Below are 16,342 nucleotides of genomic sequence, written 5' to 3' on the forward strand. Positions count from 1 at the left end.
ATTCTTAACGGGTAAGGGTACCTGTGGGTACCCGCGAATTAAATGGAAAGTGTATGGGATGTAAAAATATACCCGTTAAGGTAATGAGACGGGTACGGATAATTAAAAAATAAACGGATAAGGGTTTGGGATTAATACTACCCGCGGGTACCCTACCCATTACCATCCTAGTCAAATGATATTAAGCATTGACCATAATTTGATTGGTCAATGCTTCTAGGCCAATGACTATAATCTTATCGTGCTCCTCCACTTCCAAGTTCCATCTATAAAAATGCAAACCCAATGCACATTCAATAATATTAAAAATGGCGATGTTATCCCTGCAACACCCGTTAACACTAATCTTATTCAGTTTATTGATATCCTTATCCCATTCAAGAGTAGATCCCAGATTTAAAATTAAAGCAGTTAATCTTGGAGGTTGGCTCGTAACAGAAGGATGGATTAAACCTTCCCTTTTCGATTCCATCCCCAACAAAGATTTCTTGGTAATTTATTTAATTCTTCATTATTGTATTCTTAGTTTGGATTAGTTTGTGATTCTAATCGAATGTTGATAACTTATTCAAGGATGGAACTGGACTCCAGTTGAAATCGGTGACAGCAGGGAAGTATCTTTGTGCTGAATTAGGCGGCGGAAGCATAATCGTTGCTAACCGGACTGCTGCATCTGGCTGGGAAACTTTCAAAGTAATTCATTTTTTTATTTAGTTGTTCTTGTTTTAATTTGGTTAAATTATTGTTGTTTGATGTTAGTTAGACCGAATAAACCGAATCACTTAAGAGCGTCTCGGTGTTCGGCTCGATAAAAGTTGGCTTATATTCGCTCAGTTTATAAACAACTTGAGTTTGAGCACGGCCAACTCAGAAACTCGTAAGCAGACTCGGTTATAAGTTCATGAATAAGTTCATAAACAAGTTCGATGATAACGTTTATAATTACGTTCGTGTGCAAGCTTGGTTTTCAATTAATTTTTTAATAATAGTATTCTTACGAAAGGCCACGGGTTCGAGTCTTAGGAGCGGCCTGTTGCCAAATAAATTGGCAGGGAAAGGCTTGCCCCCAGTACACCCTTGTGGTGGGTCCCCGGACCTTCGCTCAGCGGGGACGCGTAGTGCACTGGGCAGCCCTTTTAGTATTCTTACGAAAGGGAAATCTAAAACACCGTAATTTTGTGTAAACTTTAGTTTTATAGGTTTTATGACTATGTAGTTTTGTAGGTTTTATGAGTATAAGCAAACCAAAGCTCGACTCAGCTCGATTACAGTTCTAGATCTATTCATAGACCCAGATATCCACCCATCCATCTAGGTTTATTTTCACTTAGTCAAACTTAGACAAAGAAAATTGACATAGATCCAATTGGCCTAAACTCGCCTACTTCTAGAATGGACTTAGGATTAATAAAAATAGAATAGATTAGTTCAGTTCGATCTATTCATATTAATTATTTATTTATTTTTAAATATAGATTTTTATTTTTATTATTAAAAATGTTACATAATTTGTTAGTTATTTTCTTTTTATCTAACATATTGTTTAATCTCTCTATTTTAAAAAACATGTTAGAATTTTAATCGTTATATTCGGTATAAATAGACAGACAGAAAGTAACAGATTTTATATTACAGTGTAACTATTCTGATTCTGAAAGCTAGAATTAATATTGTTTTACAATTTCAGTTGTGGAGGATAAACGAGACGAGTTTTAACTTGAGGGTGTTCAACAAACAATTTGTGGGATTTGATCCTACTTCCAAAGTAGTAGCTATCTCCAACATAACAGGAACAGCAGAAACCTTTGAGATTGTACGAGGATCCGATGATCCTACACGTGTCAGAATCAGAGCATCCAATGGAATGTTCGTACAGGTGAAAACAGAGGAAGTGGTAACAGCAGATTATGCAGGAGGAGAGGGTAAATGGGGAAATGACGATCCTTCAGTATTTGAGATGACTATTTCAGGAAGGATGCAAGGTGAATTTCAACTCACTAATGGTTATGGTCCCAAATTAGCCACACAAGTTATGAAGGTAACCAAATTAGAACTTTATAATGTTGACTTTTTCTTAGATTGGTTGGTAATACGTGTCAATAATTAGGGATGACAAACGGATAGGATATTCACGGTTAGTGTCAATTTCAAATTTTTACCCGTTTATTTTTTTAATTACATATACTCATCCCATTAGCCTAACGTGTATATTTTTTGGGGTTAAGGTGCAAAAATACCCCTAACGTTTTGGACCAGGAGCAATTTTACCCTTAACGTCTAAAATAGTGCAATTTTACCCCTAACGTCGGAAGCTAAGAGCAATTTTACCACTAACGTTGATAAATTGGGTCAATTTCAGACACTATTATAAACACAGATATTTTTGTTCATTATTCTGCACCAATTGCATAATAATTCGTTCTAAAAAAAGAATTTCATGTTTTTTATAATTTAATAATAGAATTTGAAATTAATATTTATAAATTTGGTAGATTTTTTGCATTTTTTTTTGTCTAATCCGTACAAAAAGACAGTATATTTTTTATTTTTTTTTTCACATCCCAACGAATGTTTGTGATTTGTTACTGATAAAATGACAACGTATGAAATGTAGATAATAAGATTCATGACCAAGAAGACAGTTTGATGAATTATTTCTCAAATTGACCCAATTTATTAACGTTAGGGGTAAAATTGCTCTTGGCTTCCAACGTTAGGGGTAAAATTGCACCATTTTAGACGTTAGGGGTAAAATTGCTCCTGGCCCAAAACGTTAGGGGTATTTTTACACCTTAACCCTATTTTTTACATCTCATACCCGTCTCATTTAATTCACGAGTACCGATGGGTGTCCTTACCCGTTAAAAATCAATACATAAAACAAAATATATTATAAATTTAACTAAGTATAAGTTTAATAAATCATTCATCTAAAAATTGAACAAATTGAACCTTAATAAAAAAAAAATAAAGTAGTTTAATAGTATCATTTAATGGTTGAAGAACAAAATGTTGAGGTTTGAATCTCATATCTAAAAAACGATAATATTCTTTAATATACAAAATATTTATAACGGGTGAGGGTTTTTCCATACCCGTCACGGGTAATAGTTTTAATCTCATACTCATCTCATATCTTTTTATAGAGAGTACGGATAGTCCCATTTGGATCGAATAGTGTCAGATACGTGTTGTCATTCTTAGTCATAAATTGTTATAAAAATTATAGGCTTAATGTGATATGTATTAGGTCAAAATTATATGTTTTGCATGATTATATACGATAGGATAAGAGCATCTCCAATAGAGGGTGCCCAAAAGAGTGCCGATTAATGTGGCATCAGGTTTGGCAATTTTTAAAGGGTGCCCACTATTGGAGTGATTGTGGGTGCCAAGAAAAGTTGTCAATTTTTGGCAACCTCTTGGCAACATTGTTTAATTATTTTTTAATATAAAAGTGGTCCCTCTCCTAGAAATAATAAAATCCTCTATTGAAGCATTTTTTAAGTAAAAGTTGCCAAAAATGATGTGGATGAAAGAGACAATAAAATACTATATTTTAGTAAGTTTTAACACTCTTTTAGACACCTCTATTGGAGATGCTCTAAGGTCCAAATTCATCCCTAATCCCTAATGTTCTTAGAAAAGTGCAATATTATCTGGAAAGCATTGACACGAGTACAACAAAAAAACATGCCAAATATACATAAATTATATTCATTAGTCATTGCAAATCATAAATAAGATTCATAATAAGTCATTATTTATAAAAAAAAATAAACATTTAATACTTCAAATTAAAAATTCTTTTTTGTTCTACTTAATTAACTTAAGTGCTCTATTAAAAAAGAAAAGGAAAAGAGGGAACACTTATTTTAGAGTGTTGGATGTATGTCCCCGAATGTCCTTAAAGTGTCGGAGTGTCCAACACTCGTACTTTAACCTCCTAAAAGTTTCGGTACTTCTTAGAATATTACTTTAGTATACAAAATGGTAAAATTTTACCATTAACGTTTCTAACTTGAAGCAATTTTAGGTTTGTGCAATAGTACATGGAACAATATTTTTGGACTCAAATAATGAAGCCTATAAAACGACTCTTATTTGGATTCAGGGTCGAGGAATGGGGGCATGAGGGTGCAAGTGCACCTCGACCACACCCTTTATAGGGTGGTTAAACCTTTGTGCATCTGCATCTTCATCTGTAGAGTGTTGATTGCATCCTAGCAAATGAAAGACTTGTTTTTTTTTTTTTGGTCAAAGCCAAAGTGATATCGTTTTGGCCGGATTTTTCTTTCACTTCAAGCAGCCAAAGGCTAACTCTGCCACTATCTAGACCCAAAATTGCTTTACGTTAAAAACGTTGAGGATAAAATTTTAGTATAAGGTACCAAAATAATCTCAAAGTTTTTGAAAAATATCAATTCAGCCCCAACGTACAAAATAACATCATTTTAACTTCAACATTTGTGAAATGGTACCAATTTAGCATCATGTAACGTAACTTAAGGTTAAATTGGTACCATTTCATAAACATTGAGGTGTGAAGTTCCATTATTGACGGTTAAATTGGTACCATTTCACAAACTTTTAAGATTAAAGGATATTACTATTTTGTATGTTGACATTAAATTGGTACTTTTCCAAATAAATTGAGGTCATTTTGGTACCTTATCCCTAAAATTTTACTATTTCTTACCTTAGTGGTATATTTATACGTTTTCCAAATGTTAACGCCAAATTTAGAGTTTATCCCTATACGGTATATAGATGTAACAAAAATGAGCATCGTGGCAAACGAGTCGTGACAAATGAATTATCTCTATAAATCATATTATCGTTTCAGAAATTGACAGTCCTATTATATTTCAGGAACATTGGAGCACATTCATAGTGGAAAATGACTTCAAATTCATATCAGAAAATGGAATAAATGCAGTAAGAATTCCAGTTGGATGGTGGATAGCAAGTGATCCCACACCTCCCAATCCTTATGTAGGAGGTTCCCTCCAAGCTTTAGACAATGCCTTCTCATGGGCAGAGTATGTTTAACCTCTAACTCATCACCAATTCCTCGAAAATAACACGTGTCAATACATGATTCGTGTTATTACGAGACCCCAAAACATTTTTGTACTACTTGATAAAAAAAAAAGTAATAACAATTTGATTGGACTTGGCAGGAAATATAAGCTGAAGGTTGTGATTGACTTGCATGCAGCGCCCGGGTCTCAAAACGGTTTTGAACACAGCTCTTCTAGAGACGGGTCTCAAGAATGGGGCTTAATGGATGAAAATATCTTAAAAACTGTTCATGTTATTGACTTTTTAACTGCCAGGTTTGTGTGTACGAAATTGGTATTTAAAACACTGGTTTCAAATGTAAAAAATCTGATAATTCAATTACCGCATTCAGGTACGCCAAAAGCTCGAGCCTTTATGCAGTAGAGCTGATAAACGAGCCATTATCGCCAGGGGCAAGTCTAGAGAGCGTGATGAAGTATTACAAGGCGGGTTACGATGCAGTAAGGAAGCATACTACAATGGCTTATGTAGTAATGTCAAATCGGTTAGGACCATCCGAACCAAGAGAGCTCTTCCCTCTTGCAAATGGGTTAGCCAAAACAGTGATTGATGTTCATTATTACAATCTCTTCTCTGATGTGTTCGACACCATGACTGTCCAGCAAAACATTGACTTCGTCCACACTAACCGATCGGCTCAATTGAACTATGTCACGACTTCAAATGGTCCTCTCACTTTTGTCGGTAGGTGCTTTACTTTCGTAAAAAATTGGGATAAAGTATAAAAATACCATCAATATTTAGCAGTAAAGAATAATTTTTTATGCCTAACGTCGTAAATGTTATAATTATATACCTTGTGTTTACAATTTGATCCAATGTTTGACCTATAACATTTGAAAATTTGATCAATTTTCAAACATTATTAATAGAGTAATCTACACAGCCATGAATCTCATTATCTCTGCTTTATTAGTGCGTCCTATTATCTCTTATCAGCAACAGATCCAAAACACGTGTACACACATGAAAAAAGTTGAAAAGAAAATTATCTCGTGTTTTACACCTTTGATCTGTTACTGATGAGTAATAACAAGACGGACATGTGGAGTCGAGATAACAAAATTTATGACTGCGTAGAGTATAATTGTAGTTAGGGGTAAAATTGGTCAAACTTGTAAACATTAAAGTTATTGTACCATTACTATTATTTATGATATTAGAGGTAAAATTGCTCTTATCTACCAATACTAGAAGTATTTTTACACCGTATCCCTAAAGAATTTAATTTTCACGGTCATGTTTTCTAGTAATCTGACATTGTTCTTTCTAAGATGATTGTTACTAATTTATATAAAAGTTGCTCAACTTTGTCTTTTATTACCATAGAAATTCATTAACTTTTGATCCTAATAGATTCCTCTGTTACAGAACCAATGACAATAGTAAAATTGAGTGATCGTTTTGAAATTAATTGAATATCAAATTAGTAGAAACAAAATTGAGTAACTATTGGTGTAATTTACCTACCTGTATTTATTTATGTAGTACCGTGGAAATCTTATCTTATCCCAATTTTTATCACGATGAGCACGAATTTTTAGCACGTTTAAATCTTCAATTGTACCATGCAGGAGAATGGGTAGCAGAGTGGCAAGTTTCGGGAGCAACAAAAGAAGATTTTCGGAGATTCGGAGAGGCCCAATTAGAAGTGTACGGGCGTGCAAGTTTTGGGTGGGCTTATTGGACTCTTAAGAATGTAAATAACCATTGGAGTTTGGAGTGGATGATTAACAATGGTTACATCAACCTTTAGATTTTTCTATAATTACTTCAATTTGTTTTTTTAGGCCATCAAACCCCTATAATTGTCTTTAAAAATCTATTCCACATAAAATCGTTGATCTGTCATCTTTGACAGATGAGACGGCATACAGAACGAACTCATACGCTTTTTCAATAGCACATATATACCACCTATATCAATATTGATTAAAATTTAATCAATATTTATAGCATATTTCCGTATTCTTATTTAATTGTTTATATCTAATGTTTACTATAAATATTAGGTGTTTTTTTAAGGAAAAGGGAAACTTTATTAATGATCTTTAAGTAAAACGTTATAAAGAAAAAATGGGAACATGATCCCACACTCCATAACCAAATTCAGAATCGGCAATTCTCCTTAAAATATGTGCTACACAATTCGCTGATCGACTAACAAAACTTATATGAATTAATGGTAACCGCACAAAGTGATTTACAATTAGAGATAATAAAACCAAATACAAAATATATACTATGAAAAGCATTAACAAATGTTTGAGAATTAGATTCCAAGATAATATCTTTGTAATTGTGCTCTTTCAACCAACTCAATGCTTCCCGCACACTAAGAGACTCGATAATAAGGGGGTGTAAGGAACAGGATAAAAAGTTAGCTAACGCAACAACTAGATTACTGGAATTTTCTCTGATAAAGAAACCAAAACTAGCAGTGCATTAAGTAGGAAAAATCGCAGCATAGATATTACACTTCCACATACTATGCGAAGACGGACACCACTTAGCAGCTGGACGGGCAGTCGGAGAAGACGGACTAGCAGGCATCGAACATAACTGAGCTTCGAAACGCGAATCAGGATAATACCTTGCTTTATATACCTGAGCCACTAGGGAAGTAGGATGATTTAAAAGCCTTCATCCTTGTTTCACAAGCAGAGCAAAATTAAAATCCTTCATTTTCCTGAAACTCACTCTACTAACAAATTTTGAAAGGCATAATTTCTCCTAGGAAGTCCATCAGATACATTTTCCATCTCCACCGTTCGAGCCTCACCAAAATGAGTTTATAAGACGCTCAAGCTCCGCACAAAGTAACTCCAAAAATTAAAAACAAGCCCATAGCATAAGAGGGAACCACTTATTTAATCAACACTTCCTTACCATCAAATTTATTGGGTTTTTTTTTATAATTTCCTTAACATTTTATTACCCAAGTGCAATTTGAGGGCCTCTATTAAACAATAACTGGAACTGGGTCAATACGGGTAATGGCTCTGCAAATATTTGGATGGGCTTATTGGACTCCAAGGAATTAGGGAAAATTACAAAGAAATTCATCTTTTAAAATCTATTTACAACTATATCACATCATAATTTTGGATTATGTCAAACTAGTAAAATCAGTACTTTTAATATATTTTAAGAATTGAAATTTATAAATTAGAAGTCTATAATATATTTTCTAGATTTTATGATTTATAAATTGGAGTCTAGAATTTTTAAATTATAGTATAAAATCATAATATATAAAGAATAATGATATACTAAGAATTAAGTTTAGTGATATGATTTAATTGTAATTTTGTACTTAATTATGATATTCGTGTATTTGACCCGAATTATTATTATTAGGATTACACTTTAAATTTTCAGTCCAATTACATTTTTTTATATAAATTTCCCGATTACTCGGTTCGAGGCTCGTCAGACATCCTTTAGATGGAACCTCTTTCAATTAAAGTTTTTTAGATACACTAGAACTCGAATCCATGATCACTAGCTTAAGCGACTTAAGACTCTTACCCACTCAAACCAACCTTAATTAGTAGTCCGATTACATTTCTTATAACCCTTCTAAATGCTTGTATCTTCACTCTATTTTCGTGTCATGTTGTCACTCACCATTAATAATAATAAAAAAGGTAATAAGACTCTTGGTCTTTTATTTGGACGTATTAAGCTCATGATCAGTTATTTTCTATCTTATTAAGCCATAACTTGTCAAATTAGTTAGTTGTGAATATCTAATTCAGTTAAAAATGCATTATTTATTTAATCTGTGTTTCAAATTATATTTTTTACAGTATGAATTAAGGTTTTTACAGTTTTACTATAATCACATTACACATCTCAAAAAATGTTTTCAAACTGTGAAAAATATAAATTTCGAACGCAAGTGAAATAAATAAAACTCTGTAAACTGAGTTTTATATTTAGAGTTGATTTTTTTGGTCACAGTGCGATTAAAAAAAATATCAAGAGCTTAATGTTGTTAAATAAAAAATCAGAGACTTAATGAACAAAAAAATGAAAAATCAGGGATCTAATGATGCTTTTTTTTGCCTAAAAAGTATAGGGATAAGGTGCAAAAATACCCCTCACATTTACAATCAGGAGCAATTTTACCCTTAATGTAAAATGATGCAATTTTACCCTTAACTTTGACAACCAAAAGCAATTTTATCCCTATCGTTGGCAAATTGGGTCAATTTCAGACATGATTGTAGAGCACATATATTTTGTTCTTTTTTCTACACTAATTGCATATCAGTTGGTTTTAAAAAAAAATTATATTTTCTCTAATTTAATAATAGAGTTATAGATTAACATTTATAAATTTGATAAAATATTTGAATTTTTTTATCAACTCGTATAAAAGTTAGTATATTTTTTAAGCTTTTCAAAAAAATTCATCTTTTCAAAAAAAAAAAATCACGTCTACTATAATAATATTGATATGTTACTATATAATAATTTTGATATTTATATTCATGGGTATCCCAAATGTTAATAGGTTGGGGATCCATGGAATAATAGTTATTAGGTCAAATACATGAATATCATAATTAAGTATAAAATTACAACTAAGTCATATCTCCAAACTTAATTCTTAATATATCATTATTTTCTATATATTATGATTTTACACCATAATTTTAAAATTCTAAACTCCAATTCATAAATCATAAATCCTAAAAAATATATTCTAGCCTTTTAATTTATAAATTCTAATCCTTGACATAATCCAAAATTTTGACTTGATAGAGTTGTAAATAATTTTTAAAAGATGAATTTCTATGTAAATTTCTCTAGTTATTACCGTCTTTCTCTTGAAATGGAGATAATTTTTTTTATCCCCAACCATATAAAAATAGGTATTGGGGATCTCCGATCCTAATTAGGGGTGCACATGGTCGGTTAACCAGTCCATTAAGGTTAATTCGGTCGGTTAACCATTTAATCGGTTTTTTTAAAAACACTAACTGTACACTAGTCCATTAAATTTGGTTAACCACTAATCGGTTAACCAATTATTTCGGTCGGTTAACCTTTTATTTCGGTTTCTAACCATTAGTAAATAAAAAGAATAAAAGAACTCTAATTTTTATTGTGAGAGAGACGGCGGGTCAATGGCGAGTTGAAGATATTAACTGCGGAGATGGAGATGTACGTGCATTATGATCCATCAGTTTTGATTCCGTTAAATTGTTTAGTCCATATATCAAATCTCCGTCTAAAAATGTGTTAAACAACAATTAAACGGATAGAAAAAGGCAAAATGGCCCTAATAAAACTTATGGCTATAAAGTTTTGGAAAACAAGTAATAAAATTTTATCTTTGTTTCTATATTCAAAAACATAAAAGAAAAAAAGTCGCATAAACTGAAATTAGAGAGATAGTAACAAATTAACTGAGAGTTATTTACATATTTTCATCTCATTTGATGTTAATATTTGATAGGACTAAACCATTAAAAGTGAAAAAATTTAGAGACCTTATAATTAAATAGTGGATTGATTAATGAGTTATGAAAAACTATAGGGACTAAATAATTGTTTACCCATATAAATAAATTTATTTTTATATTTTTTTAATATTTAATTGAGATTCGGTCGTTTTGGTTAACCGCGGTTTTTGGAATGAAGAAACCGTAACCGTAACCATAACCATTAACCATTAATTTTAAAATTAAAAACCGTACACTAGTCCATCGGTTTTGGTTAACCTTATTTTCGGTTTGGTTTCGGTTTGGTTTTTCAGTTTTTCGGTTTTCTGGATTTTTGTGTGCACCCCTAATCCTAATGAGATGGAATTAGGGATGGTAACATGTAAGATACCCGCATGTAATGACATTTTCATACCCTTATCTATTTATTTTTTCAATACTCGTCCTACCCAAATTTTCAAACGCGTATACTTTTTAAATTACATACCTGTCTAATTTAATTTGTGTGGGCACCCTTACTCATTAAGAACGTAGATAATTAAATAATTAAATTATAAATTTAATAAATTATAATTTTAATAAATCATCCACAAATAAAACAAACATTCTAAATTATTCAAATTATCAAGAAATTAAAACACACGATAAATAGTTTATTGTTATACAATCATAATCTTCATTTTGATATATAACGAGTAACATGTAGCGGGTGCCTGGATGGATAATTCCATATATGTTCTGTAACTGTCATGGTAATTTTTTGGATTTCATATCCATTTCAGTATTTAGATAATTTTAGGATATTGCTATTTATCGCGCCCAAATTATTAGTTACTGCCTCCTATTGGACAACTTTTTTCTTTTCATAATTTTTTTTAAAACTGAAATTATATATTTTTTGAGAGAATTTTTTGATTTTACTCAGGCGGGTAAAATTTCCGCCTGGCCGCCTGGCCATTGACCAGGTGGAAAAGCGGAAAATTTGCCCGCCTAGCGTAAAAAAAAAAAATTTGGCCCCAAAATGCAAAATCGGTCAATTTTTTGTAATGAAAAATGCAAAATCATCCAATTTTTTTGTGATGAAAAATGCAAAATCGTCTTTTTTTTTCTTGCAACTCATCAATTATTTTCAGAACTTCAAATTTTTATCGGAATAGAGATATCATTCAATAACGTATATTTTCACGAAAAATGTATCTCATCTAATTTTTTCGACTCGTAATCATCTATTTCCGGGGTTCTCGGATTGTCACACATCAATTATTTTCATTATTGCAGTTTTGATCAGTCTATTGTCATGCATTTTTTCATAATTTCTTTGATAAAAACCGTAAATCTTAATGTTTCCGACTCGTAATCATTCATATTTGGGGTTCTTGAATTGTTATGCATGAATTATTTTTGTAATTTCAGTTTTGATTGGAAGAGAGAACCAATTAACAGTTTTTGAAATAAAAATATAAAAAAAGTAAAAATATCAATATAGTAACAGTGATAAATAATTTAAGATCGGTAAATAGCAATTCACGAATAAGATTAGGGTGAGGTACTACCGGATTTGACTGTCAACTTTATAAGAGCGAAAAATGAGAAGAGGTAATTAATAAAGTGGAGTCCACCAAGGAAGGAAGTGACAAGTAGAACAGAAGCACTTTGATGGCATTTAGTTTGTCCATATATAGATACCCATGTTATGTTAGTTAGTGCCCACCAAAATATTAATCATTGCATTTTCAACCCCACTTCTGTTTTTCTTTGTTTTTCTACCACTTTACTCTTTTTCTTTTTTTCAGAAAACTTCAATATTTTCATTATTGTCAAGAAAAAGGAAAACCATAATTGTCTTTTTCTTTACGTAATAAATATTTTATATAATTTTTTATGATTAATTTATATATAATTATTTTTTATACTATAGAAAAAAAAAATATAATCATTTGCATGATTGATATTTAGAAAGTCTGATATAACAATTACAAACGAATTTGAGTAAAATAAATTAGTGTGTTCAAATTTTCTATTCAAAAGATGTAAAATTGATCATACTAATTGGAAAAGTTAAGGGCAAATTTTTTACCATTTTACATATTAGAGGTGAATAAAATGATTGAGGCGAATTTGAACTTTATCCCTAATTTTTTGTAATCCTTAGTTGAGGGTCCTTGGGGGTCACTCCGGGCCGACCCAACGAACGATTGTAGAAAATATTAAGCATCGAACATAAGTTATAATGGAGTGTGGACAATGCAGACTAGAGGACGGTCCTATAAATTTCAGGTGAAGTGATGCTAATCTAATGTTTTTTAATATTATTTTTTCTTTTACCACGATAAAATTATATGGAATTTTTTTAGGTATGATAAATAAAATAACAGGGCAATCCATATGAATTGGACTGCATCTCTGTGAAAGCAACTAAGTATGGAGGTGCAATTGTAACACTCTTAACCTCATCTTTTCAGACAGATCCGTCTAGAACCACCACTCCTAGGATATATTTTAAGGAGATGTTTGGTTTCTGCTTTTCGACCTCATATTTGCCTTTTCACTTTGAAAATAAGAATTTTAGGTATTTGGTTAGATACTTCTTATTTGTCTTTTGTAGCTGAAAAGTAGCTTTTATAAAAGCTAGGAATCTCTGCTTTTTGGAAAAGCAGCATTTTCAAACAGCAAACAACAAACCGTAACGGGAAACAGCAAACAATAGACAAAACAAACGGGTTCTAAATCTTGACGATGGAAGGTGCAATGAGGGCCTCGTATACTCACTTCGCTATGCCTCCTTTGATATATATATACAGATATAGAAACTTATAAAAAAAAATATTCTAAAAGGTTTTTCTCTAGTTTGGATTCATATATATTTACAAACAATTCTTGCTTTAGTAGATATAAAAATAGAATACTTTCATGTAGTAGTTTTTAAGAACATATCTCTAACAATAATTGAGTAAAGCAAAAAATAATAATTAAATTTACTACTTAAATTAAATTAGGAAAAAATAAATCCAATAAAAAACTCTAATCATATCTCAACAATATATGTGTGGGTGTCATCCTCTTATTAGTCATTGTTTTTGGAACCAACCCAACAAACATCTATGTAATAGTGAGCTGCTAAATACCGCACTCAAATTACTATCACCGCCTCCATTTGGACTTTTTTGCCCTTCTCATAATTTTGATCAAAAATTAAAAATTCTCTCTCCAAAATCATAAACCCAAAAAACAATAATTGAAGTTATGAAAATAATTGATGTGTAACAACCTGAACCACGAAAATGGACGATTACGAGTCGGAAACATTAAAATTTACGTTTTTTTTATCAAAGAACTCATGAAAATAATACATATTTTTCATGACGATTTTGTATTTTTTGTCACAAAAAATTAGGGAATTTTGCATTTTTCGTCATAAAAAATTGAACGATTTAGTATTTTTCGTCACTAAAAATTTTACGATTTTGCACATTCAAAATTTGGCCTAAACGGATGCGGCATCCGTTCGGCCCATGGTGGGGGCGGACGTGGCACTCCGCCCACCAATGGTGAGAACGGATGCCGCATCCGCCCGGCCCATGGTGGGGGCGGATGCGCCATCCGTTCTCGCCATGGGTCGGTCGGAGTGCCGCGTCCGCCCCCACCATGGGCCGAACGGATGCCGCATCCGTTTAGGCCAAATTTTAAAATTTTCTCTCAAAAAATTTTTCTCAAATTTTGAAACAAAAATTATGTAAAGGGCAAAATTGTCAAAAGGAGGCGGTAGTAAGGAATTCCGGGGCGATAAATAGCAATACCCATTAAATAGGACCACTTGAGGAAATACTTAGTTCCTAAGAAATTTACTTTGATCTTAAACTAATTTTTGACAATTTATTAAATAAATTAGGGTAAATTATAAAATTGGATAAAATGAGAGGCCCATTTACATATTTAACCCATTTACTCAACCTATTACATATCTAGACTTTATTTTTGTGACTTTCCCAAAATACCCTAATCTTTCATCTTCCCCTTGTCTTCTGAAATCACTTACGATCGAGAAAGCATTGAATCATGGCTTCAAGACGGGAATTTCACTTCTCCTGTAACTAATCAGATCCTCACAAGTTTCGATCAAATCCCTAACCATTCTCTCCGAAAATTGATTCAAGATTGGTGCGTCGAGAATCAGAACTCCGGCGTCAAACATATTCCTACTCCGAGACTTCCGATCTTGTCGGTTGAAATCACTAATCTCCTTCAAAAGCTTGATTCCTCGGTGAAGGTTTTGGATAAATCTAAATGCCTTTCTCTGCTGCAAAGGATTAAGAAATGGAGTGACGAAAGTGAACGTAACCGCCGCTCCATTATCGCTCACCGATCCAGCATAGTTCTAGCTTCAGCCTTTTGTGAGTTTTCAGCTGATTCAGTCGATAGAAAGCTGAGTTTTTGGAAAATCATAAAAATAAAGTCTAGATATGTAATAGGTTGAGTAAATGTGTTAAATATGTAAATGGGCCTCCCATTTTACCCAATTTTATAATTTACCCAATAAATTACCCAATTCCCAATTGAATTTAGCGAAAAAGCCTAATGCACCCCTAAACTTCCAAAGTGTCCTAATAGTCTCATCAACTTGCATAAAATATTCAGTTAGTTTTCTGAACTTGCGTAAAATATAATCAGTTAATAACTCGGTTGTAAAAAAGTAAGTTGCATACGGAAAATATATTTCATCAAGCACAATAAAGAATGTATATTTCTTTTAAACACAGAGTTGCATCGGATTTTAATAAGAAATCAGTTTGTTGAACAGAAACTCTTTTTCAGTAGCGCTTTATAAGCAGAAATAGCCTCTCCAGACAGCCCGCTGTAAAATATAATCAGTTAATAACTCGGTTGTAAAAAAGTAAGTTGCATACGGAAAATATATTTCATCAAGCACAATAAGCCTCTCCAGACAGCCCGCCAGCCCACTAGAATTTGAAATTCCAAACCCGCTGGAAATTGACCTAATTTTGGTGAGAGAGCATTAATTAATTTTAGGGCTTTTTACATAAATATCATAATTGACTACAAAATTATAACTAAATCATATCATCAAACTTAATTCTCAATACGTCATTTTCTTCTATATATACCAAATAAAATATGCTTTTACATCTAATTTAAAAAGTTTAAACCCCAATTCATAAATCCCAAACTCTTAACAATATATTCTAAATCCCTAATTCGAAAACTTTAATCTTTAAAAGTAATGATTTTATTAGTTTGACATAATTCAAAATTATAATTTGATATAGTTGTAAATAGTTTTTCAAAAGTGAATTTCTATGTAAATTTCCCTTAATTTTATGTCAAGTCATGGGACCTATTTTGGTGGCATTCGCGTCGCCCAAGTGCGGGTGCGCCCCTAATCCGATGGTTAATCAATTGCACCCCCTGCGCGTGAGAGAGCATTTTCCCTAGTAATTCGTTAAAGGCTTGTAAAACCCATTTACTTATAAACTAGTTAAGTTTCTCCTTTCTTTCCTACGTGAGATGTAAATGTTTAATTTCATTTTATCTTCTTCCAAACCATTTCAAATGGTTCACTTTGAGCATCAATTTCTCATTCATCATTTGTCCTTTTGAGTTTATAATATATTTTTAAAAAGATCTTATGGCATAGAATACGTTGATATATTTTAATTTATTCTGATTTTAATTTATTCGTTATATATTTAAGACTCAAATTAACAAAAAAATAACAAACCAAAAGTTGTTTATAATTTATTTTGGATATATATATATAATGTATAAAAATAATTTTAAATTAA

The 16,342-nt window shown here is 31.8% G+C and overlaps 1 protein-coding gene across 1 annotated transcript; it reads left to right on the forward strand.

Moving 5' to 3' along the window:
• The first annotated feature begins 283 nt into the window (after positions 1-283).
• On the forward strand, positions 284-7,043 carry LOC136201362 (probable glucan 1,3-beta-glucosidase A). Its single transcript, XM_065992018.1, has 7 exons — positions 284-491; positions 574-693; positions 1,688-2,038; positions 4,873-5,042; positions 5,184-5,339; positions 5,417-5,769; positions 6,660-7,043. The coding sequence occupies exons 1-7, from the start codon at positions 309-311 to the stop codon at positions 6,839-6,841; spliced, it is 1,515 nt and encodes a 504-aa protein (XP_065848090.1). The 5' UTR covers positions 284-308; the 3' UTR covers positions 6,842-7,043.
• Positions 7,044-16,342: the final 9,299 nt, after the last annotated feature.

Source organism: Euphorbia lathyris, chromosome 7, assembly GCF_963576675.1.
Source record: "Euphorbia lathyris chromosome 7, ddEupLath1.1, whole genome shotgun sequence".
In the NCBI taxonomy this organism is placed as follows: domain Eukaryota; kingdom Viridiplantae; phylum Streptophyta; class Magnoliopsida; order Malpighiales; family Euphorbiaceae; genus Euphorbia; species Euphorbia lathyris.